Source organism: Opisthorchis viverrini (genome assembly GCF_000715545.1).
Source record: "Opisthorchis viverrini unplaced genomic scaffold opera_v5_70, whole genome shotgun sequence".
Classification (NCBI taxonomy): Eukaryota; Metazoa; Platyhelminthes; class Trematoda; order Opisthorchiida; family Opisthorchiidae; genus Opisthorchis; species Opisthorchis viverrini.
In genome coordinates this window covers 1,150,043-1,177,313 of record NW_008751726.1, presented here as the reverse complement: position 1 = coordinate 1,177,313, position 27,271 = coordinate 1,150,043, and the positions used below count along the sequence as shown (strand labels likewise).

The 27,271-nt window shown below is 42.1% G+C and overlaps 1 protein-coding gene across 1 annotated transcript in view; it reads right to left on the bottom strand.

Moving 5' to 3' along the window:
* Nucleotides 1-1,165: 1,165 nt before the first annotated feature.
* The window catches only part of T265_04335 (hypothetical protein), a gene marked incomplete at both ends in the record, with an annotated part of 69,872 nt that continues 43,766 nt past the window's right edge, over nt 1,166-27,271 (bottom strand). Inside the window, 2 exons of the mRNA XM_009169044.1 lie at nt 1,166-6,279; nt 21,384-22,365. Of these exons, the coding sequence (XP_009167308.1) occupies nt 1,787-6,279; nt 21,384-22,365 (5,475 nt within the window). The remainder of the gene's footprint in view (nt 6,280-21,383; nt 22,366-27,271) is intronic.

The following is a 27,271-nucleotide window of genomic DNA, read 5'->3' as shown; positions in this document are numbered from 1 at the left end:
GACTTGTTTGACAAGTGGCCTAATAGGCTGGTTATTGCAATCATATCTTATCCCATGCTACTCAAGTAATTTGCTGATGTACACACCACACCAGTTACCACCCTGTTAAATCAATATCTCTGTGCGGACATCTGCCAATAGAGAGAAAGTGCCAAGAAGCGTACCAGCGCCAAGGAAAGGGAGATACTTGTAAACTGATTCATCACCTCCTTGAAAACAGTAGGAGAGGTATTAATAAGTAAAGTATGAATTATTCGATGTGCTGAAGAATCATACCAATTTACTTACTGACGATGACGCTCTACGCTAGATATTGTTGTATATCCAGCCTACTCTATTATTTTTAGCTACACTGTTTCTGGATTACACAAATGAATTTGACAGTAGCTGCAAAATGGCGTAACATGACAAGATTTGTTCAGGTTGATCCAAGGTCGGACGATTTGTGCGTCCAGGTGGCCAAAAACCCCATCCGCTCCTCCACTAACAGAGGTGTATACCAAGGGTATATATTATATCTTTTCTTTCTAAGTCACATGCATCTCCGTTCCTTGATACCCCACGCACTGTGGGTACGCTGACGAGCATGATTGGCTCTACCGGTTCCAGCCTAGAAACACGGTCACCAACAAACGGGCCCGAACGAACACTTGATTTGGTTTCACGGGCGTCATCTGCCTCTCAGTAGCCCTAAGTGTAACGATCTTGCATGATTACTACTCCATGTATCCAGCATCCGTTTTTGTGAACTTCAGATACAACTGTCGGCATTGACATACGTTGAAAATCCTACCTCCGAAGTATAGACGTTTTATAGATTAACAAATGCGGTTACCCATAGTCGACTGATATCTTCGTAGTCAAGAACCGCAGTGGTTGATACGGTTCCACTTTTTGCTTCGCTTCTAATGCGGTCTCCTTCTGAATAAAGTACCACAAAAGAAGCATCAAACTGTGCCGGTACCACGAGCGTTAAATAAATTCTTCACTTTCACCTAGAAGCGTCCGCTGCAAATTTATTCTGTACAGGTTGGAGGAATCTGGTGCATCTCCTAGAGCATCACAGTAGTGGAACTGATCATCTGTCTGTCATTTCTGGACTCGTGAGTTAGTAGCTTGCTGTCAGAGAACCCCCAAAATGCTCTGTTTATTCACAATGTGAACTTGTGGATTCCACTAGCATTTATAAGAAAGTAACAAGAAGCAGAAGGAAAGCTCTTTACATGCAAATATGGGGGTTCTGTGCGCAAGTAAGGAACAAGAAATAACGAACAACCGAAATACAAGTAGAGAAGGAGTGGGTAACATTTCGAGACTCGTAGATCAAAGACTTGCTAAGATTACAGTGGTGAAAATAGGAAGTAGTTTCTGAGACAGCTGAATCGCAACCATTAGACACTTGTAGTTCTTCGGCTAGTTATCTTGAAGCCAACAAAAAACTCAACCCGAAGGGTTTGGAGGCATAGGTTTGGTTCCCATAATCAAGCGTCACTGGAATCGTTTAAGACTGTCCTGCATTGTGGACTATGGATGCAGATTGCGGAGTTGTATTAGCAGAAAAATCAAGTTTGACTGAAATGCACGAATGGAAGCATCCTGTACTCAAGTACCATCTGTGTTTGAAGAAATCAAATACCTATACAGGCGCGCTGAGTATTGCTTAGTTCATTAAAAAATGGGTCGTATTTAAAACAAAAATTCTTCAAACGGTGTTACTTGTGTACATGCAAAGTTCGTGAAAAGCTATACACTGGAAGTTGTAGAATATCATCAGGAAGTGTTCTTATCAGAAATCGGTTTCAGGGAAGGGACGAGCTATATGCCCTTGCGAAGTCGTAGGCGAATGCTCAGTGATTGCACTGCAACGTTGTGGAGCTTCTAGAACAACTTCTTCGTATAGCTCATTAGGTGGTCTTTGTCGGGATTGCATTTGCCTTGTAGGCTGCAATAGCGGATCACACATCGGTTGAATTGTACATAAAACTTCTTCGCGTAGGACAAAATCATGAAAGACAATGCGTATGGGAGCAAAAGGCACTCCAGTTTCTACATAATTAGCGATCTGTGTGTAAATTTCTGGGTGATGATGACGCAAACTAACGCCTCGTTCGCGCAACACCCGTTGTAGGCGAATCATGTATGCTTCTCGGGCTGCAGCAGCCTGGCGATCTGGTTTACTCAGAAGTCCATTTGTCTGCGGTAACACTGGTTTGGAAAGCACGGTACGAGGAAGCTTGACTGGTCGTTCTGCGGGGGAGCCTGGTTGGCTGCTGCTTATACAGGGAGCATTATGTACCGGGAATGGAATAATTAAGCTCTGCTTAAAAAGGTGTACAGGCCGTCCATCGGACCTAGCAATGAGTTCGTAGGCGCAAACAACTACAATCAACACCATACTCATCGAGGGATTATAGGACTGACAAGGTTTGGCAACTGTAGAGTCAAGCTCCTCCAACTCTTTCAAAGTTAGATAAAGCGGCGGAGACATGAGACCACCAGGACTAGGTAGATGTTTATTTTCCCAACAAGATGAAGCGTATTCCAGACTGTTATCAATGCTCTCTTTTGCCACGAATGAGTAAGATCTGGCCCTTTGTAAGAATAGTTCGGCATGTTGCACAAGCGCAAATGGAAGCAAAATACCTCCACGTCCTAGTCGAGCCATCCCCGTCTTGGCCAATGCTGTGAGACCAGTCACCTGACCTGCAGCGAGATTGCGCAGTAATCGATTGCAAACACGTTTAGCCCGAGCAAAGGAACAAATGGTGGGATGATCGTGAGCTGCTCGTCGATCGATCGCGCGACAAACTGAAGAGCAATACAGTGTGTAGCAGTTGGGGCAGGCACACCAGTCGATAGCTTGGTTCACTTGTATGGGTGATTTTGTGCATTCGGATCTGCCACAACTGATATAAAGTAACCCGTCTTCTTGCTTCCGCTGGACAGCACCAGACAGCTGATTTAATGCGAATTCTCCAAGGTTAATCGGTCTTCGACTTTCCGGACTTGTTAGCAATTGAATAAACTCAGTACGGTGAGAGTCATCGTCAACGTCGAATTCGTGGGCGGCAATGGAAATAGCCTCGGCAGCTGTGGGCGGAAGATAGCGATGTTCGGTTTGTGGAGCAGGAGGCCACCAACCAAGACTGGTTAGCAAATGTTCGAGAGCAGACGGTCTGTTGGCTAATAACGCCTGGTGTCTTGACGCACATGTGTCAACCAAGGATGTGAGACAAGTCAGGTCGGATATCTGATCTAAGCCATCTGTTGCTTCACTCTCAGGATCACCTTCGGCATCTATTGAATGCCAGTCTGAGCAGGGTTGATCTCCACTAAAATCATCACACGGAGACTGAATTTCTGGACCACTGTCAGAATCAAAATTACTGTAAACAAAACGATCAGCAGGACTCTTACGCAATCTGCGATCGTGGACTTCCATCCGATTAGACTGAATGTGCTGAGCTTGAGTGTCGTTAAGCGTGTGCACAGGTTCAACATGTTTTATGATATTAGAGGTGGGCTTTAGGACGTTTGATTCCGTCAGGTCCCCCGAATGTTCTGTTCCAGAGTCATAGTCTGCCGGCTTTATGTCTTCTTGAGTTCTTCCTGCTTCCTTTGAACCAGCATGTCCCAGATATGCCGTATCCAGTAAGCTTCCACCGATTCTCGGACTTACCTGGTTCATGGTATCAAAGTGGTTGGAAGCAGGTTGTGTGTTAGGAGTTCCGGAGGCAAGCAGATTTGTGTTGGCAAGTACCTGTCGATGCTGATGTCCCCAGACTTGTTCTTCTTTTGGGACAAAATCCTGGGGACTTAATTTCATTTCTGTTCCCTGACCAACTATTATTGACTTGAGGGGGCGTGGGGCTACCTGAGGACGAAGATCAGTGGCAGTTTTCTCCAGGCTGCTCTGAGCCCCTGCCACACTCTTCATGGAACTGTATAACTTTGACCTAATTGGCCTAAGTCTAGATGCACTTTCTCCACGTTCTCGAAGTTCCTGACTTGGTCGAATGAACCGTGGTTGATGGGAGATTCCTGCCCTTGGTCTAGTGGGTTCGGCTACAGTCTCAATAGTCGTTGATTTGGGTAGCCATTTGGGTGAAAAGGGTCCCTCCACTTTTCGAACGCTTGATAAAGATCTCAGGGTTGACAAGTTAGAACGGGAGTGGCCTTGGTCATCTTCCTTTGAAGACAAGGTTCGTGTCAGCTCCGATGTTAGTTCCTTCTGTCTTGGCCTGTCACGATCCGTGCTCCCTGCACCCTCTACTACCGATCGACTTAGGCATTCCGCTTTATCCAACCATTCAGGGATTCGTAGTTTTGTCAGCGATTGTGCGATGCGCAGCTCATGTGTCGACCGAGCCCGTTCACGTAACCTTTCAATCAGACCCTTCGCTCCAATACTACTGGCTTTATTTTGATGTGATATATCTTGTCTTGGAGTGGGAGATTCCCGATCACGGTGGGTCAAACCTTGTAAACTTTTGGTTCGTTGCCAGTTGTCACCCAAATCGTTTGGCGAATGAGTGTTGATTTCTATCACGCCGGGACTTTTATCCATTGTAGTTTGGCGGCGATGAAGCCCTGGTGTATAACTGTGTGCCAGATTAAAAAGACTGCGGGTTTTCGGTTGACAGTAGTCCTCAATGGGCGCGGTAAAGCTTCGTCCATTTATCAGCGTGTCTAGGTTGTCGACGTCTGTTTCCAAAATGATAGGTCTTTCAAAGTTTTCCCCAGTGTCAATATCTGTTTCCAGGAGGGAGCTATATGATTTCGCGTCACCGAAGAACTTTCTTGTTGTTGCGTCTTCAGTGCCCGATGAGCGTGCTGTGCTGCCATTTTGGTGGTAATAGGATAATTTTGTGTTCTTGCGCAAGTGTTCACCCAAATCAAACAGAGAAGCCGATTGCTTTGTATCTGAAAACGCTTCAAGATTTTGCGTTTTAGACGGACTGGTTTCGGCCTTTGACTCAGCAATTGCTGAGTCTAAGTCTGTGCAGCGGTATCGAGAGTCAGAACGAGAGCTGCGGGGTCTATACGAACCTGTTAGTTCAGGATGTACCGGGCGTGACTGCCTTGTATCCGTTCTCTGTCTACTTCGACTTCTCAGACGTTCTCTGATTTCACTGTCTGTTGGAATTGGTTTTAACTGCCATTTGGGGCGGATTAACGGAGGCGAAGACCTGAAGCCAGTCGACCGAGTTACCGAGTACGGTGGACTGGGACTCTGGATGCGCTGTTGGGAACAGTTTGCCGAGCTTACCGAATCTAGTTGTACCGGAGCGACTGCCTTTGGTGACCGCATCAATTCCACTTGGCTGTGCATTGGCTTAAGGTTAGTATTTTTCGATAATGGGCTGAAAACAGTCTGGTCGCGATCATGTTCTACTTCTGCTGCATGGTGTGAATTCGCTCGTGATGGATCAGACAGTTCCATTCCACATACGCGTACTGCTAATGAATCCATACGTGCTTCTTCCAGGTCGATATGCGAGTTGTCACGACACACTGACAACGGAACATGAGTGTCAGCAAAAGGCTTAGTGGGGGCATCTAATAGCTCGGCCTTGCCGTGCAGTATCCGACTCGTCCTTTGTGAAGCAGCCTGTATATCATCTGTAAAGCTGGGTATATAGCTTTGTTCCGAGGTTACAGGTCGCACCGAGCTCATATTTTCTACCGTGATAATATTAGTTCGTTGTCGAGTGTGCACACTGCCCGTGTCCAGCCGGGTAAACGGGTAGATAGATTGTTCTTCCGTGCCTGGGTTCCCAGCTCTTAATCTGTCCTCGGGTTGATAAGTAGGCACATCCACTGACAGAGCAATTTTCCTCACGTACGATGACTGGATTGGTATTTCGCGGTAGGGCTGGGTCTCGCCTGGTTCACTTTCTGCCTTTGCGCTCAAGCAACTCGGCGAGAACAAACGGGCCGCTTGCGATGCATCTGCATATCGAGCTCCACCAGTCTCGCTTGAACCATTCAGCAGTTTGCTGGATGGACTCGGACTATATCCGGTGATGGATGAGCGTTGTTGTACTGTGGATGAAGAAAGTTCTGGTCTTGGTTGGTGGCCTTGAATTAGCACATCACTTGTGTCTTTAGCACGTTGTTTATTGACCATGTCATCCATAGTACTTGGCGGAGGCGAGTAAATGGAAGGGCGAGCTGCCGAGGCTTCAGCACTTGAGAGGACTGCTCCGAGCGGTAATACTGCACGACTTCCACCATCTATCATCGTCTTTGCTGAATCCAAACGTTGAATATTTATGGCTAAAAAGAAAGATGAGAAACACATTAGTTTACACTCTAACTATATAATGTGTAAATAAAACTAGATATTTCGATGTTATAAATGGGAAGCGCAAGCAGAATTGCTGGTATTGAAGGAGAAAAGTTTAGTCACTTCGAGATGATATGAGAACCAAAGTGAATAACAGTTTAGCATTACCATTTCATACATTCATACATACCTGACTTAGGGACATGCTATTTAATTCCCTCAGTGTTCACAGCGAACTCCACCACGTTGCACAATCGGGTAGGCACACCCAGCATCTAGATTATGTCCAACTAACTATGGAAAACTTGAAGAGGTTTACTTCAGATCCTCGGTTTCGTTGGTTAAAAGAATATTTCATTAGAGTATTGGTCTGGGTATGGGTAGTAGAGCATCTCATGCAGTTGGTTAAATATCGACCACAGCCGTCCGTCTGACGCCAATGAAGGTCACGCATATCGGTAGTAGTTCGTACAACAACTAGACTAAACACAAGCTATTCTGACGAATCATGCAAACAATGATCTGAAACTAGTAATTATGAGGTTGACGCAAACTCTGGCTGCCTTCTGCCGATCCCAGCTTAAGAGCTGAGGTACGTAATCAAATTTTTTGAACCGACATTTTTTCACAGCTGAATACCGAGCTGGAGATTTGTGGAGATTACCCGAGTAGCAGATGAATAGTTCGTAGAGTACTGATTTCAAGTAAAAATGCCAAAAGTGTGAAGCGAACCAGCTGAAACTCTAGGCTATTTACATCGTAGCCTAAGATCTGGCACTGGTTCCCAGCAGGGTGAACGTTTCAAGGAATACCCTTGTTGGTTCGAAGAGATTTTTCGGTTCGTATGAAAAAATGCAGGCTCTAAAAAAACCTGAACAACTGATTTAGCCAACTGAATCCTTGAAAGACGGACGGCAAGCGTAATACCGAATAAACTCAACTTTGGTTCATCCATAATCAGGCTATAGCATATGCGACATTTGTAGGAAGGAAAATCCATGGGAGGAATACTGGACACACACGGACTGCATTTACTCACCCCATGTATTACATGCTGTGTGATGTTCCGTGTACGAGAAAATCAATGGACACAACACCATATTCTGATGGGTTATACATTCTCCTGTAGCCAGATGATTCAGTGCCTTTAGAGCTGACAGAAGATTGTGGCTTTTTCTTGGAGGAGAATCACAAACATAAATCACATAAACATTGACCAAACCTAAGCTACTCCCTACTGTTTGTATACTAAGGATACAACCCTTATATCACGAACTCCCATCAAAAAAGACAGGCAAGACCAGAGCATTTTAGGCGTCTTGATGTAAATAAATGCTTTCGAGAATTTTCAAATAGCCACATGTATCATACCATACCCAAACTGTAACTGTTAATAAATTTTGCAAGTCACCCTGAGGCCGAGATACTCTGACATTTAGCAGATTAATTAAAAATAAAGCACACTGGTAATCACTCGTTGAATCCATCAAAAAAGCGGGCTCAATTGGACCAATTTAAAGCAACACGTAACACACTGATTAGTGGATCAACGACCGTGGGTCAAACAACAGTGGGTGTTCACTGGCTGTTTAGGAATGACGGTGATTACGTAGCAATGACTAGCAAACTTGGGGCTGAGTACAAGAGTTGGGTTTAAAAGTAGGGTTGATTTGAGTGGTGCACTGAGAGAAAACGTAAGTTGGCAATAGAATCCCGTCTAGTATCCAAGGTGAGCAAGGAGTTGATTAATACCGCGTCCATGTGCCGCGGAGGCGAAATAATGAAGTGAACTAAGGGCCGGCATAAATGGCATGTGTGACAAGTCCGTAGGACTTTTTAAATTAACATTCCCCATCGTTAGTTATTATTCATCAATCGCTTCTGGCGCTTCGTTCGTACTAGAAAAGAAATTACTTAAATATTTATTTGATTGCATCGATTTTAATGTCTCCAGTGGATTTATGACCGCAAGAACCGGGTATGTCAGACTTGGGATTCACTTGAAATAAACTTGGGAATTCGGCTATGACTGAGTACCTGTTCCATGGCACGGTCACTGAATTAACATGAGCAGCACAATCTCCGTCGCCTAGCAGGGAGACACTAGCAGGAATAGCTGAGGTTTCCTCGGATAAGAATATCATCTTACGGGAGACTACAGCCACAAATGTACATTTTTGTGCTGCTTTCCGAAAAAGCTGGAAGACCAGCAACTGTCTTTAGGAACTCTGTTTCCCTGAAACTGTTTTCTTGCAGTTGTCCAGCCTCACTGAGTGAAAATCATGTATTTTGACTAAAGACACTTGCGTGGGGTCCAATCACTAAAGTGCTTGCAAGCTCGGGGAATATCAGCTCCAAGGCATGGATTTATTCGCAAGAAGTGTTCGATCGTTACTTAGGTTGTGAGATGTACAGTCCCGTTGAAACTTGTTGTTGGGCAACTCACCATGCTCAAGAGCCCTTATTGCCAAAGTGTGGCCAAAAGAACTGTGATAAAGTGGCACGGTTACCTATCAACTTCGGGAGCAGCACACCCAAGTAGTATAAGCACACTGAAGAGAGCTGAGGTGTTGCTATGAAAAGCTTTATTTTCTTTATTACTCGCACAACATCAGACAGTTCCGAAGCACTTAAAAGAGACACAAGCCGGGACTCTCCCGATATAAGTTTATGATGTTATTCACTAGTCATCCATGCTCCTAAATGTAATGAAAATCTCCTGCTGTTGAGCCACAATTCTAAGTCTGAGTAAACTTGACGAGCACTCACAGGCCACCATATTAGTGACTTGATTCGGGGCAAAGGAAATGACTAACTTGTTCAATGTACGGGAACTTGAACAACGATAATAGTTCTGAAATAAGCTTCGCCATTCAATAAGAGATGCCATTTGGATGGAATTGTTTTTCTGCTTACCCATGAGTTGGGAGCATGCTGAGCCGAACAAACAACAGTCGTCTAAACTCTCTCACGGAATTCATACGATAGTGGCGCTGTGACTGAAAAACATCTGCAACATCCGTATATCAAGATCGCGCTCACCAGCTGTCACCACATGCAGCGTACGTGTAGCTTATTCATGACAGTCGTGAGTATTAAATTAACATGTGGGTTGTGCTCTACGCCTGCACGATGCAACTCCTGCAGACACAGCATCTGAGATATCATCATATGTTTGATTATAGTCCGCCAAATATTATTGAAGTTAAGAAACTTCAAATTACTCTTGGATGAGTAAGAGGGTGCGTTAAATGTGAAGCAGCGTCAAGTTTTCCTAAACAGTGAACACCACGAAAGGGAGAGCTTCGCGGAAACCTATCATTCGTCTTTAATTTGTATACAAAGCCCCGTGTGTAGTACCATATAAAAGGTGGATTTCTCGAGGCGACATTTTTTTTACTTTAAAACTCAATCAAATGGCTTAAGCCAAAAGTGTCTAATCATTTAGTGCACATGTTGAGTTGTTGGATACCGTTTTCTCTACCAAAATAAGATTCCAGAGAAGTTAATTTTGGACATACTATGGCTCAGCAGACGGCCCGGAAATTTCGTATTGTCTGCCGCTAAAAACGGATGAAGGCTACTTTCTCTGAGGTTGAGCAGACCAGCTTCAAAATACGGCTGCAAACTCAGTGTTATTTCAGATTGGTTGAACAGGCACAATAAGGGTTCTATGTTGTCTAGCACTTCTCTCTCTTATTGCTTCCTGTTCTGTTTCTATCATCAAACTTTGAATGAACTGACTTGTTTGTGCCGCAGTAAAACACAGAAGCGACTAATGATGAAGATGATGGCGAAGCCAAGGATGATGGTAGTAATAACAACATTGAAAATGGTGGTACTGGTTTCTAGATAAAGTTCACTATCTGGAGCTCAATAAATAAAACTGAATGTTTGTCAAGCGTTTCTTCTACGGCGAATGCATATTCATTGATTCGTTCATCCAGTTCTTCCAAAAGTGTGGAAGGATGGGTAAAATTGTATTGAAAAGTGTATGAGGCTACACAGCTCAAATTCCGTAGTGACCATGGTTTGGCTGAATCGCTCGTGCAGTTCGCGAAACTACTGATATCTTCAAAAACTGCCGCAATAAAGCAACATCTAGTGACCAGAAAATCAGCTTCAGCATAACTCACATCCCTTATTCTGCGGTGAAACGAAAATTCCCTAATTTAGGCACTCGTTATAGCACTGATGAGAGAAATGAAGCAGTTATTTACATTAATTGAGTTACCCGAACAAGATGCACCCAAATGGACTATGCTTTTCCGAAGTTTTTGGTGCTTCGTTTGTCGATGGTTTTGCGGCCTTGCTCAAACCAGTCGTAAGCCTTATCAAATTGCCTGACTTATTTGTTGCCTCAAAGTGTATTCTTTCAGTTTGTTTCAGTAGTAAGCTTCCGCAAATCTAACTTGACTGCAGCGCCATAGGTTCTAAATCACCTACGAATTATGTAAGCACCAGTTTCAACGAGTGCGTCCATCGAAACATCTGCGCTGAGCTACAAACGGTTTTTGTTTTCCTCTGACAAGCACATGTTCATCACACTGAGTTTCTGTTTGATTTAAGATCGGGCGCCAGAAGTAGATCATTTTAGTAGCTGCACCAGGTTTCTCCTTCGACGATCGATAAAATGCACAGTGTTAAGTCGTAGAAACCTTGCCTTTAACTGGGTTGGTCTATGGATGTAAACTGTAACACGGTTCGCTGCGAAGAAATGTCAAGCACAAACTTAGCTGTTGTGCAACTTTAGGTTATCAAACACTGACGCTGGGGTTCCGAAACCATGTGTGACAGAACCGTAGACCAACAAAGCAAATTGCTACCTAGCTGTTGACAGCTAGGTAGGCAGAGCGCTTTTCCGGAAGACAGGATTCTGATTATCAGAATTTCCGTGAAAAACATTGAAGTCCAAACAGGGAAATGTGTGCTTGTCATGGCAAGAAACAGAAGGTCACTGACGACTAAGACATTATATCCATATTCAGGGTTCATATGGTTAAGTATACCCTGGGTGGGATATTGTTCTATGCATATTCTTATTACTTCAAAGCAGAAAACGCCGCGCCGCATAGAAGACTAATTCCAAAATTGCATTCCCTCAGTCTGCGGTTGGCTATTGTGCTTGCCAACCCAGTGACTGCAAGATTACGCTAATTTTATTGTTAATTTAACAACGGGTCAACTATACTCACTTGACTCACTTATGGGGATATGAATTGATTGACCTAACTAAAGCCTACAAAGCATGAACTTACTCAGCTTCGTTTTAGCTTAGTGACACAATAATACCCTTAGCTAATCATTGGTGGGACGAGGGAGAACTTCGAGATCGTATTCAGTCCTTGGTTTAACGATGTGCGGAACCAAGTGTTTTGAGAGAGGTGAACCAACTACTGAGTAGTGTTATTCTAGTCATTCGACGTTGAGGATCAAGGGAATAAATTGCTGGTCAGATGAATTACGAACAAGACGAAACACAAACATATTCAAGCTTCAAGTACAGATTATTTGTCAGGTTTTTTGTTAGCATAAAACTGACACAGGCGTAGTATTCTCAAAATGCACACATACAGCCCAATAACTTCAAATGGTAAATCGGAGTCAATATACACGTATCGAATGGAGGTGTCAAAACACAACACAGAATAACTAGGCGTACTGATATATGCAGCTGGAACAACTGAGACTGAATGCATAATCTTTTCTCAACTTTCAAGAGCGACTGATCAACACAACTGGCATTTCACGGAACAATGTCAGGAATAGGGAGCAACTAACTGGTTGATAGTTAAAAGGAGATTTCACTCCACTACCACATGTTCAATGTATATGCTAAAAGCTCAAGTTCTTCGCATAATGTGGCACAAAGCAAGTTACTGCAGCTTTTATGCACTTTATTAATTCAAGAGCTCGATGACAGACTAGGTATATTCATATAGAAATACAGAGTTCTTTGAAAGACGCTATGCCCTCACATATGTGCTGGAAGAAAAAACTGAAGAGAAATAGAGTGAGCTCTAACATGAATGAGAATTATGGAGGCTTCAAAATTGAGAACACTTCAGTAAATGTAAACTGCATTGCTTGAAATGTTTCGCTTATTGGAATTCATGAATCCGGTACAACAGAAGAGTCAATCTCCGACCGTTGGCTCATTCTGGTCTATCAGAAACAAGACGAACTTTCATGTGAACCTTTTTTCCATTATTCCTTGTGAGGGTTTTTTCATGCTGAAATTCCGATATTAGACCAACGAGTGATAGTAAGGAAACTTAGTCGGTTCAGTCGATGTTGGCCAGATTTTGGACATCTCAAGTCATCAGGAAAACGAATAAAGGTAAAGAGAGGAGTTTTCTGTCTGACAATTTTGGATACAGCAGAAAACTTTATGTAAACACAAATTTGGAAAACCGGCAGTAACAACCGGCATCCAATGACAAGAACAGCTAATTTCAACTTCACCAAACGAAAGTGCAAACAACGGAAATGAGACTTGTAAAGAGATAGGTTTGTATGTGACCTTCGCTACTAAGCCAACCATAGTCCGAAATCAGCCAATTTCGTCTCAGGCAAGGCTATGCCTTAAGTTTAACAAATTCATGGTTACGCATAAGACAGAAGCATAGGTGCATTCACTGCGAGCTATTCCTGCGCACGTGCTGTTGCGTGACAGGAATGAATTAGCCCGGCAGTAAACCTGCACTTGTTTCTGTACGTACACAAATGCAAACTGGAGACATAAGTACGATTTTCCCATACACGATATATCCATTACTAAGTGAACAAACGAACAGAGTAACTAGAAGTAAGAGGCGGGTGGTATGCTGATGAATCTAGCCCCGTTAGAGCACGGGAAAATAAAAATTACCGAAAAACTGCAACCGTACATTAATGGACACTACCCAATAATCGTTGAGAATAGATTGATAGATTGATGGATAAACGAATGGGTAGATAGAAATCGAGGAAAGGCGGAGATAGATAGATAGATAGATAGATAGATAGATAGATAGATAGATAGATAGATAGATAGATAGATAGATAGATAGATAGATAGATAGATAGATAGATAGATAGATAGATAGATAGATAGATAGATAGATAGATAGATAGATAGATAGATAGATAGATAGATAGATAGATAGATAGATAGATAGATAGATAGATAGATAGATAGATAGATAGATAGATAGATAGATAGATAGATAGATAGATAGATAGATAGATAGATAGATAGATAGATAGATAGATAGATAGATAGATAGATAGATAGATAGATAGATAGATAGATAGATAGATAGATAGATAGATAGATAGATAGATAGATAGATAGATAGATAGATAGATAGATAGATAGATAGATAGATAGATAGATAGATAGATAGATAGATAGATAGATAGATAGATAGATAGATAGATAGATAGATAGATAGATAGATAGATAGATAGATAGATAGATAGATAGATAGATAGATAGATAGATAGATAGATAGATAGATAGATAGATAGATAGATAGATAGATAGATAGATAGATAGATAGATAGATAGATAGATAGATAGATAGATAGATAGATAGATAGATAGATAGATAGATAGATAGATAGATAGATAGATAGATAGATAGATAGATAGATAGATAGATAGATAGATAGATAGATAGATAGATAGATAGATAGATAGATAGATAGATAGATAGATAGATAGATAGATAGATAGATAGATAGATAGATAGATAGATAGATAGATAGATAGATAGATAGATAGATAGATAGATAGATAGATAGATAGATAGATAGATAGATAGATAGATAGATAGATAGATAGATAGATAGATAGATAGATAGATAGATAGATAGATAGATAGATAGATAGATAGATAGATAGATAGATAGATAGATAGATAGATAGATAGATAGATAGATAGATAGATAGATAGATAGATAGATAGATAGATAGATAGATAGATAGATAGATAGATAGATAGATAGATAGATAGATAGATAGATAGATAGATAGATAGATAGATAGATAGATAGATAGATAGATAGATAGATAGATAGATAGATAGATAGATAGATAGATAGATAGATAGATAGATAGATAGATAGATAGATAGATAGATAGATAGATAGATAGATAGATAGATAGATAGATAGATAGATAGATAGATAGATAGATAGATAGATAGATAGATAGATAGATAGATAGATAGATAGATAGATAGATAGATAGATAGATAGATAGATAGATAGATAGATAGATAGATAGATAGATAGTGAGTAATGACGCACCCGTTTTTTGCCAACTGAGAAACATAAATCTGCATGTAGAACCACGGCTCTTGGCGCCCATAAACACCTGGTGCTTCATGGGAAGTGACTCGAAGATCAATGATTATTGGCTGGATTTTCTACCAGCAGTCTAAAAAGTACCCACCAAGAAGCTAATCACTTCGGAAGTAATTCAATCATCTACGTGCTTCTCTAAGGGCTACAAACACTTTTGTGAGTTCCAAAAAGAATCCAACTCATTGTTTTTAGGCAGAATATTTCCACCAGTAAAAATTCCATGCTCACGAAAATGGGAAAGCATGAAGGTTCCATTCCGCTGCGTTTCTTCGGAAGCCTTAAATTCGACCAAACATCATCCGGATTAAACGCTGATGGATGCAAACATCTGAATCTTTGAGTCCAAGTTATGACGTCTTCTTATATGGTAAAAACCCATAAACGATACATAACGTAACTATTTACTAGCATTTATCCATCTCCTTCCACGTTGGAACCTTCATAGTTTTGGTGGTTATATATAGAGATTTGAGACCAAGTGCACAAACACTGAGAGCTATTTTCCTACATAGTGCGCGACACCCCGATGTCACTGAAGCCTGCTTAAATGTATTCCTTGTATTATTCTGCACTATTAACTCCATCCTTTGTTGCAAATACGAATTGTTTAGATGTGTTGAAAGCTAAAAGAAAAATCATGTACAAACTCAAAAGCCAAAGCATCCTGATTAACAGAGATTCTTCTTTGGCCGAGGTTTTGTATCTGGAATAACACCATGAAACATTTTTCTTCTTAACTTCGTCTACAGCCTCACCTCAAGCTGAGTAGTATCCCTATTCGCTTGTACGCTTCAGCCCAAATGACGAGACGCAAGCAGAGTTCCTATGTGGAGACAAAACGCACATAGACGCACGCACGCATGGACCTTCTGCTCTACCCACATTGCGTGCATTGCTGGCTGGCAAATACATTTTAATCTAGCTAAAACTCCCATCTAAAATGTTGAAGACCTAATTTGAATCAATACCACTTCACACGCAGTCACATGACCGGATCAAGAAGCAAGGGGCGCAGAACACGTGATAAAGCCATCATCAAGCGAACTAAATTTGAGTTCTCAAATAACCTTTCAATATAAGTGCAGTGCCCAAATGGATACTTATAACCGTGATGGATTTTACTGTTCCTTAAAAACCACTTGACTTCGAAATTCAGATATTTGGTAAAAAAACCCTTGGTCTATCAGACACGGCAACAAAATTCAGGTGGAGAAGTTGACATAACGGCATTTGAGTCACCGCTTTCAGTCGCAAATAACCTGAAGTTAAACAAAACAAGTTAGTGTAAAATATAGCTTTGTCATAGCTTAGCCAAATTATACTTAAAGCTAAATAACTTTTAGCTGTCAGCTTCAAAGCTGAAGGGCTTTTTCTCCAGTTGAGTTGAAACTAACTCAGACCCTAAGTTCAGGTTCACTGATGGAGGTATAGGGTTTGATTTTACCTATAGTCTTTCAAATACTTCTGTCTACCCTGAACCACCCCAGCATAGGCTCAATAAGTGTTTTCCTCGATAGCGACGTCACAAATGGACCACAACTATGAGCCGTTTGATCCGATTACACGAGTCACTTTATGTGGTTTTTTAAGCTGCATTTTTAATGAGAAATACATGCGCAGCCTTGACTTTTCCGGTTAGATTATGAGTTTCCTCCGCACATCTGTTACAAGGTGCAACAAGCTTCTCTCTACTACGACTGCAGGACGGATCAAGGCACCCGCAAATGTGCAGCTACTTGGCCTTTCGCAAGACTACCTTATCCTCAGCTCGATCGAATTCAGTTGGTTTTCTCGAGTTCGTAGTCGAAAGCGCGACCAGTGACTAATCTTATGAGTATGAGTTTAGCCTATGTATCCGAAAATGCCACTGGCCCTGTCGCATTTTTGTGAAATAGCTGTAATATAGCACGTTATTCTCTAAGACTTTTCACCCGGTGGAATTTGCCAGCTTGAACTGAAACTAGGATGAAGAAAGTTTATTGAACAATTGACAAAAGGCTATGCGCACAAATCCGCTCACGTTATGTGAGATGCTTTTGCTGGAAAAAACTGGATTAATCTGACCACAAAGTAGAGCGCGAAAACACTATGGCTAATCTGTTACGATAGTGACTGCCCAGAAAATCTAAAAATGGATACTCTTGACGTTTGCTGAGTTGTTTCTCCATGAAATTTGAAATTCAATAGCAACGAAATAGATATGCTCAATGGTAATTAGGAAAGTGGAAGCAAATCCTTGTATCGAGCAGGGAAACTGGTTCTGTATATGCACGTAGTTCAGATGCACGGAAGTATGGTGTATTCATGGATGTGAAATTCGCAGTGGGTTTAGTATGGAAAATGTGCCCTGAAAATTCGTTGTATTGTCTGCATAAATAAACTTACAGAGATGAAGATTAAACTCGGTATAAAATTCTGAACTTCAGTGTAATAAAGATCACATTTGTAAGGATCTCACCCGATGCATTGTACGCTGGTTGCATCTTCTTTATATTGCTGTCCGAAAACCTACCTCAAACTTCAGTTCATCGATAAAAAAGGCAGCATTTAAAGTTTGTACTATCCACCAACATCGATTTTACTGCCATTAACCCTGTTACTGATGCATCTGTGCACACGGTGATTACTTGCAAGACAAAAGGGCGTAACCAAGCATTACTCACCCAGTGGACTATAAACTGTGGTAGCTAGGTTGTTCCTACCAGGTTTGCGATTATCAGTTGTTAACTAGGTAGAAGGTGCGACTTTGTAAGCTGGGCGGATGCATGCCGCCTATTGAACGCACAGTTGCGAGAGAAGTTGACGTGCGTTTGAGCTAACACATGTGACATCATTACAATATTCTAACATTTAAAGGGAATTTCACAGTACAGGAACAATTTTATGACACTCGTTTTCATGGAGTTACTGGGTTTGAAGAAGTGTGATAAGAACCAATGAATAAAATAGATGCATCGACCGACACAAAAAAATCTTTATTGCAATTTGACGCTAAACATCAATGTGTATAAGATGTACTCACTCAGCACTTATCTTTTGCAAGACTGCAAAACCTTGATGATGCGCACCAGACAGGGGGAAGTGACTGTAATGCTTACAGATTCGCTAATTAGTCTGTTCTCCCGGAACGTAAGTGAAACCATGTTTCATGAGAGACCCGTGCGGACATTTGGCCTTTGTCAGTATAGGGCGTATCAAGACAGTCTTCCCAGCCAGATCAGCATAAACTCCTAATAAGCATCATCCATCATCCCTCACGAAAACCGGCGAAACAAGTGAACTCAGGAAAGGTGAATAAATAATATCATTGGATATAGGCAACAAAATGAAAATGGTTCTTCATAGAGTACATTCCTTAGAAAGGCAGGCGTCCGATCTTCAGAACGGCACATTCAATGGTCATGCTTGACTGACAGCATTACTGAAATAGACGCAGCAACTCGGACTACCCGGCTATTTTAATTACCGTCGTTGTTGCTCCGTGCATGAGAACGTGCATGGAGCATCAATGGTGTTCCGGTAACGGGTAATAACAGAAGCCAGAGTCCGCCTTTTGAATGCATCAATCCAAACGTTGAACGAGATCTAACGCTCAGCGACATCTACTTAGAAGGGTCATAGCGAACGTTACAAGCAGTATGCGGCACAGCATAAACATTCGCATTCACCGTTGATGTGAGCGACGCCCCACTCGTTGCGAGCTATCTTAACTTGGTACAAACATACCAACGAACACTCACCGCAAGCAAGGCCTGGAGCGCCAGTCCAGGTTTGCGAGCCAAACCAATGAGTGCACTACCTGATGTACGGTGTAAACTTCCGGGCACAACCACCCACAAGCCTTTATGAATAAGTAGTGGTCAGTTCGACCACAAAGTAGCTAGGTGCAGTTCGTCCAACAATGAGTAAGAAACTTGATTTTTCTACCATTATGCATGCGTCGTCCAGTCCAGTAACACTCTACAGCTCAGCCACATATTGTGTTTCCATCGCTGTCTGGATCAGCTCTGGACCACATTCTGCAATCTTTCAGCGACCACTTCGAAAGTTCGGAAGACATATTTACATCGAAACAATCATATCAACTCTTAGCCGAAATCGATATCTGAACAAAGGGTGCGATCAAACCGTGCATCTATAGAGAGTTTGATGGCTTATTCCCCCGGTTGGTTTTGATTTTACTGTGAGCACATACCTGTTTGTTGTAGAACACTGAACTACAATCTAACTAGTTTTTATTGCTTAACACTACGCATACGATGTCGCGGTGTATAGGTAGCTCGGATGCGCTTCTTGGTTGTTGGTCTGTTTTCCGAGCTTAGCAGTTGGATTTCAAGCATCTCATCACCAATCGAAGCGACAAAATCAGTATGTGGTTGAATTTTGGCTACTGGGGTTAATCTCAGGTGGACATGCCAAATTCTCGACTCCTGTGCTCGACAGCCTGACAGTGCAACACCAGCAGTACATCGCTGTTGTATAATGTTACTGCTTCCACACAAAACTTTGTGGGGAATCTCACAAGGGTTGCAAGTAATAGGCACATCAGTGAAAGGATGCTTATTTTGTTGTTCGGATAGACATTCCTGGTTGGCATAGCTAGGTGACCGTAGATCCGTATTAAGTTGGTTGTTTGGGATCGTTGCACCATCTTGATGACGTTGTTGGATTCCTTCTCCCTGTGAAGTGCACGGTTACGGCTTGCACTGAGCGCCTGCTGGGACCAAGATCAACAACTGGAGTTGCGTATATTTCACGCCACTGCGTAAGCTTCAAGTGAGACAAACCCGGATCATGATGCTTCACCTAGAACGGTGGGCTGTGTATTATGTAGACTTACTAAAGAACTACGTAACGCGTCATGTAGCAAGTTGACGTTTATATCTATCAAGAGGCATGCTATGTGGAGGTCTTAGGAGGATTTCCGGTGGTAATAATAACTCAAGCTTTTTCTATGGGATTATCTATTAGCAGCTGTTAAGGGATAATGTGAGATGGAACGACCTGCTTGCAACCTCAGTGTTTTCTGTAGAGAGTTGTGGCCACCTGTAGGCATCGTGAACACCCACTCTGTGAATCATATTTGGCCAAAGATGTTCAAGTAATGTGTTGTCAGTACTACAACATGGTCCAGAAAAAATTTATGTAAGCATGGGCCATGTAAATATACGATCGATCGAACAACAATGTTCAGATCCAACTTATTATGAAAACTTCGGGAAATTTTTTGGGTATCCCCAAGTGCGCCTTATTGCTATGTACTCATTAAATCTACCCCGGTTCCCCCCATGGTAAAACCACAATCACTATCCTCGATACATCGAAAATCGATGCCAAAATATCTGAAACTCTCCACCTTTTAGCCCGACAATACGATTTTTTCTGCACATACTTGGTCGGCCCATTCAAATGGCACGCATAAGCCGATAACTAATTCAAAGCGGTCAGGATTAGCTGCAATGGCCTGAGTAGTATGGACATATTCTAGCTGTTTTAGTAGCATGTCCACTTGAACATGTTTTACCTTATGTGTTATCAGAAAGACTGGAAAGAACCCGAAATAAAGACATCGTATCGACAGTTCATTTGTTTCAAAGCCACGGATCATCAAAGTTTTCCAACTACCGATTTTGGTATATGGGTAGTTTGCAGTGAATTCATGTCTCAAAACTGGCCTGCGCTAGTGAATAGCCCACCACATCAATATTAGTGCGCGTAATGTTGCCTTACCTGTGCTGATCAATTACAGCTTCATTTTGTTAGATGCGCTACCTACTTGGGTACAGAGTGTGCACAGTGCGAACTGCACTGTTGGCCTATAGATCACTTACTGCAGTGGAAACACTAGAGACTCTGTACTGAATTTACAGGTCATTGACCCGAGGGGGATAGTAATGCCTCTAACAAGCGGCTTTGCCCTCAGTGACTCCGATATTGTAGGCAACATTACATTGCACAGAATAGGTGAAATGACGGAGGCTTCGAAACTAAGACAGCATCAACTGCCGAGGAGATTACTAGTCACAAGAACCAGAGCCTATGGAGGCTTAACTCCTTCACTTTGTCATTTTTGTTACTCGCCTACTGCACAGTGCTAGTGTTGTTGCATGTTAACTAATCAGTCGTTTCTAAACGAAATTTGGCGAGCTTAAGGAGGTCGTGTTTACATGAGTAGTTCATAGTCCAATTCGGAAAGAAATCGACGTTTAGAAAAATTATTAGTGGAAAACTGACTTCGATTTCTTAGTGTCAGGCCAACGTTTTTACTGTTTACTGCACTGTATCTCAGGTGTCATGTTTTAGGCGCCCAAATCTTAGAGATCAGTACGATGAAACATTGGCAGTTAATTGTTGTGTAACATAAATACAATTTAGGAGGTCATTCTAACGTGTGAACATACAGAGTAGACTAGCAAGTCCTAGGTAAAGTGCTCATTTAGTAGTGCACCGACTTTGTCCTTAGACTGCTCTCTCTCTCCATTACAGAAACGATACCTAGGATGGTCACATGTCAAACACTATCGAACAGTCTATTTTTTCTGACCCTGGTTAACTACAAAAGTCAACCTCTGTGATATCCCGTCACACGACCTCAGTTAGCGTAACTGAGAAAATCTGTTGGTAAGGCGGACAATAATCTACATCGAAGGCAGACCGTCTATATGAGACCACTGGAAGTGGGGGACTCAACTAATGGTGAAAAATTGACTCGATAGAGACAAAGATATTTGCTTGAACTCACCATTCTGTCTGGCAATCTCTCGTGTGCGATCGTTGTAAATGTGTGAAGTCCCAAATTGCTGGTTTCCAAGATAGTTTGGGTTTGTGTTATAGTTTAGACGTGCTCCGTGCATGTCTTCTCTAACGTCCAACTGATTTATAGCCCTTTGGTCCTGTTTACTTTCGTTACTTTCGTTTATTTCCTCACTAAAAGTGCTCAACACAGTGCTTGTCGCGCATGCTTTCTCTGGGCATTGAGTTGCTGCAACCGGGTCATGTGAGACCAAGAATGAGCTCACGTTTGTTTTGGTTTCATCGATTTCAGTAGGATCGCGTTGTTTATGTTGGCTCGCAGCAAAATCTGAGTCCACGCGCTGCGTTACTACTGGTTCATTAGGTTTAGCCAATCGGCTATCATCTGCATGGGTTGACGCCCTTGCCAAGTCTGTCTGGCTTTCAACACATTGCCAGCGGTCTTCCGTTGAGAGCGTTACTCTTTCCTCTTGTGTATTGTTAACCGGATATTGTGAGGACAAGTTGTACTTCGGGACAACCACAATACCCGAAGCATCAGATGATCCATGGTCGACGAAGCGCGAATTGATTGTCCGTGAGTCTTGCAGAACAGCTGGTAAACCAACCATCATGTGGTCACCATTGATACCACCATCCTGGTCCCGATCACCCTTACACCTTTCCAATAAACCACTTGCGATCACAGAACTTTTCTGAATGGAACAAGGTACCTTATCAAAATTGAAACCTGGTTTACAGACTGAATCTGGAGGAAGCACGCCACCCTCAGGCCCAATTTGTCTGGAAGCCCATGTGATGGAAGCTGAGGCATCGTAATCAGCTTCATCGGCCGAAGAAGAGCTGTCGGACGATTTAGCGTCAGGGTCTGATCTGTTCGGTGACTCGTCAGTAGGGAAATTCTTATGAACTGGAGAGCTCCGCTTGGGACGTCGAAGGGCAATTCGTTTGTAAGAGATGACACCAGGGGCCTGTATCAATGCCAAAGATGTAAATTGCTTAGAATGCGTTTCCGATATGCGGTACAACAACATCAAAAGAGTAAATGTGAAATACTTTGATTTTTCGGCAAAATTTGCAAGCTACTCATTTTTGAAAACAACTATGCAAACCCTGGTGAAATAACCGGCGTATAAGTTTACGAGATTCAACCGACCATGTGGGAAACTTTTTCATGCTCTGGATTTAGAAAGCGTAAACTTGATCCGGTATTTTGTATGAATTTTCTCCCCGAGGTCAATCAGGGTGTACGGACTGAGAAGAAAGCCTCTGTATCCACTATTATTGAAAAGTTAATAGGATTCAGTTGTTGTACTGCACCTAATTTGTTTGGCTCGAATTGTCCAGCAGTCCATTTTATTGCTCACTTGATGGAATAAGTAAAATGTATATCCAAAGTAACTGCCCGGTGTAACCAGTTCACTGTCTGATTCAGTGCAGCATTCGACTCAAAAATACAAAAGATAAGACAGCACTTCACTCAACTAATAGACTTTATCTACCAGATCCCTATTCCCTTGAACCAAATTTCGCATAATTTGTGTCCAGATAGAGATTTGAATTTGCCTAGGCCCTGTTATTGTATTAAGGAGGACACAGTGTTCCTTCAATGCTTGCTTGCCACATCCTCCTAACCTCAGATTTCACTTGATTGTATGCTCCAAAAATCAAGTTTCTAGCCGAACGCTGAAACGTTGTGAAGAATCAAATCCAAAATCATTGCTTAAAGATAACACGCTGCTCATTAGGTTGCTCGAAACTCGACAACTCACTAGCGATTTTACCCTTCTTGGGGCTCATTAGGTGGGTGTGATCCCTGGGTATTCATCAACTTTCTTTTACCTGGACTTTAACTCGACCAACATAAATAAGTAACTCAACTGGATTCAGTTGAGTTTCCTGTCAAAACCAAATTCTTGTGCAACTGAACATATTTATGGAAAATTCGAAATTGTTCTCCACAAAAGCCGAACCTACTTGGCGTGCATAGATGTACAAATGCAGATCCTATCCTAGGTGTGCAATTATGACTCGAGTCTGTTTTGTAAATCAAAAAGGAACGTTGCTAACACATGTTGAGTTGAAATTCACGGGCGTTTCCCAAATGTCGACTCAAAGGTGACGATGATGTTCAACTCTTTGTGACCAATACTGCAATGACTCTTTGAAAGATCTGAAAAGTATTATGGTAATGCAAATGGTCCGAGAAATAATACCCTGTATGTGCTTGTGGTCTAGCTAGAGGTTGAGATGGCATACATTCCACCAGGTTTCAACAGCTGTTGCAAATAGTGCATCCGGAACTTCTCTGTAACCAGTTTATAGGACTCCGTAATATTTCAGACCCAGAAGAATAGGTGAAAGCAGCGCGCTAGTGAGACATGCATCTGAATTAAAAATAAATAGAGTGAGGATAGTTACTGGTCTAAATTCATATATCTAAGCTTTTCTCAGTCTCTAATAACTACTTAGAAATGATAGTACGCTGAACAGCTTGGAGACTGAAGCATGGACGCATACATTATCCCACACATGACATATTGACTGTATAAGCCAAGGATAAATGCGCGTAACTTGCAAGTGCATTTCAGGATTTCACTCGGGAAATCACATAAGCTGTCCTGCAGATAGATGACAAGTTTCGATATAGGTGAAAAAATGGTCTATCAGATTTGTAGTTTTGAGACGGAATCACCATAATACATCTGTATATGCCCTTCTTCTTACAAGAGTTTGTTTAGGAATATTTCCATGGAAACTCCGTAGCGTCGTTTTCTGCCAGCAAAGATCCAGAGTGCGATCTTGTCAGTTAAGGCCACCCCACCATTGAGACTAAGTCCCCTTTCCATCTGGCGGGCTTTAGCAACTGGAATACTGCAGTTTTACGAGAACGGTGACGGCGAATTGACTGTGGTCTAATGCACTGTGAGTGCGCTGACGGACAGGTCATACATTTTATCTAAAGAGTTTGCTGTCAGTTGCAATCATTTGATCTATTTTACGTACCCCACTGGTAAATGCACAAGTGTATTTAACCCACTAACCGATCCATTTATTGTAGCTGTTTTAGTATGCCTAGTCAGTAGCTGCAGCAAAAATATTTCCTACCATGTTTCTTAGCTACATAAAGCTAACAGTAGGTATAAAATTGGTTCATAAGTATCCCAACCTATAGGCTTGAAAATTGTGATTCTGGACGAAAAAACGCACAAAATATTTAGAAATGTCACGGGGGTTGGCTACTGGCACTAAGGAAAGACGAATTTGCATTGTACGATTTTCTGACGCAACCAGAAAAAAGTTCGTCCTATGATACGCTTCATTTCTTCCCTAAATTCGTCTACACAGCAACTAAATTCGTCTGGTTCACTACAGCACATCTGCCTGATTGGATGTGCAACCGTTACGAAAGAATCTCTCTGTTGTTCGGCGTTGGATCTGTGGACCGACTGTGTTTTGTAACCATCTGGACAGCACCGGTCGAATTCCAATGTCAAGCGATGAATGGCGTTTAGTCCAACGGACTACACACACTCTAAAAGAGGCGGCCTAATGACTTGGGTCGACGTCTGATACTGCCCACAGAAAGCGCAAAAAAACGATGCAAATAATCAACAGAATTCGGTGCAGTTGAATTCGTTGAAGGAAAGCAGCAACAGTCAAACACAATGGAAGTTCTTTCTAAAAGAAAAGAAAATGGTAATCAGGCTACTCGGAAGTGCCTGGTTGAAACCTAATCCATGTAGACCACGGGATAGGATATTCTGATTGTATCAGATGAGGGTGAGTGGATAGAGTGATTAGTAAACCTTTCAGTGCGGCAGAGTAAACGACTGGCTTTACGCGTGTCGGTCAGCACGCGGTAGGCCGTCGAACAAACCGGGTCAGTAGGTTACCACATCACCGCTGCGAATCCGTTTGCCGTTTGAAGAATTACGCACTGCCTGATTAAATCAGCGAATAATGCAAATCCAGTTTTATCCTTAAATGAAATTCCTCACCTCGGCGGGTGTGTGATCGTGTGGCAAACAGCCTTTAATTTCCAATCAAAAAGGCCACATATCCGACCCTTCTACACTCCACATTATATCCCAATGGAGTCAGAATGTCACCTCTAGGATGAACTTTCCAGGATCTAACACTTTCCATTATTACTTACTTGCAGTCTTCTAATCCAAGAGTTTTTACCCGAACCTATGAACACCACACACACACAACTGTTGTATACGCGATCGGATATTGGCCAGTAGGTAACGGCAGTATTTTTAATCAAAAGGCAGCATTAATGGAATGTTGGGCAGATGCGAAGGAGTTGCATTCTAAGGTCAAACAAAGTCCCCGTTATACAAGCTGTGTTAGAACTAATAGGCCGAGTATACAATCTAACGCATGAATATATAAAACATCCGTCCCCTTTCAGGTTGACGTTGTTACCGCCGACCCGACAAGGTTTGGTGTGCCATAAATAACACGGTGGTCATTGTGCAGTTACGTTGCTGTTGAACATTGAAAAATATCAGGTCGTTTCACGTCACGCGCATCATACTGACACATTTTCATCTGAAATTTTCAATGGATTTTTGTAACGCTTGCGACAGGAACCCAACAAGCTAAATGCGCCTATCCGTTATAATTAGATAAATGCATTTTAAGGGAGAAAACTTTGCTTACACCGGCTTAAGGTTGTTTAGTCTACGTTTTGTATGTGAAATAACCTTATCGTAACCTGAGTGTGATCAAAAAGCCACTGTTGGAAGTGATCATGCTGGTTCCACATTTGCATATTTGGCCGCGAAGATCTAATTTTCTTTACTGGGTAATAAAGCAACCCATCGGATGCTGCTGCGTACACTGTCAGTTGTTAGTTTTCGCCCTCATTCTTAACGAATGACTTGCTCGTAAAGAACAATCGAAGTCGTCGCAGATAAACCTCACACTGTGTTAGAAGAGATGCGACCGGGCATCGAACGCCATATCTGAACAATGTAAAACAAAATGAACAACTCTGATTAGTAACTCGATTTTCTGGAAGAATGAATGACCATAAGAATGCCATCAAACTGGCGTGAAAACAACCCTACGTAGAATTCACAGAGATGCTAAGTGACCTGACGCTATTCAGGGCGGCATGACGCTGATTCGTTCCCTAACTAATGGGATTTTCGCCACCAGTGCGCGCCAGTGGAATGCATGGACCCAGTTGAGTTTGACCTCAGGACTTTAGAACACATAAGACTGAGGGATTTACTACTGGCATTTGCGGTGCAATACGGTTAGGATTAATCTAATTGTTGGAAATGACCTGAATATAATAAGCGCGAGCAAAGTATTGATTCATAGTTTCGCCTCTAAGTCGATTGCATTGCCATCGTACTATGCTAATTTTCCAGCCTGACGTTGATGCATTCTTGGGTTAACTGCTGTGGATGCCAATGAACTTTTGATCTTAAAAGTTTCGGCTCTCTCTCGATGGTCAAGCAACACAGTGTATTCAATTGAAAGGATTTGCCCTGGCTGTCCTTAGCTAATGGTTCCTTAGCATCACAGTTAGTTCAAAGCCGTATGCCGGTATCAAAAATATTTACAGAAATGCCCGTAAGGTAATAGTGAATGTTGTGGTAATATCCCAATTTCGGCTCAGTCCAGCGTATTATTAAAATCCTTCTGCTGTAGCATTCTTTCGGAGCGCAGCTGCTATGCCACCCGAAGGAAGCACGAGGGCCTGGATACGGCCAGGTTGTCCAAGTCTAGACAGAGGAATTCGAAAGGCAGAGGTCGGTTTCAAACCACGGACCTTCCGGTCAGTAAATTCGCGCTCTAACCACCGAGCCATCTCGCTCTCCGTCCATTATATATATATATATATATATATATATA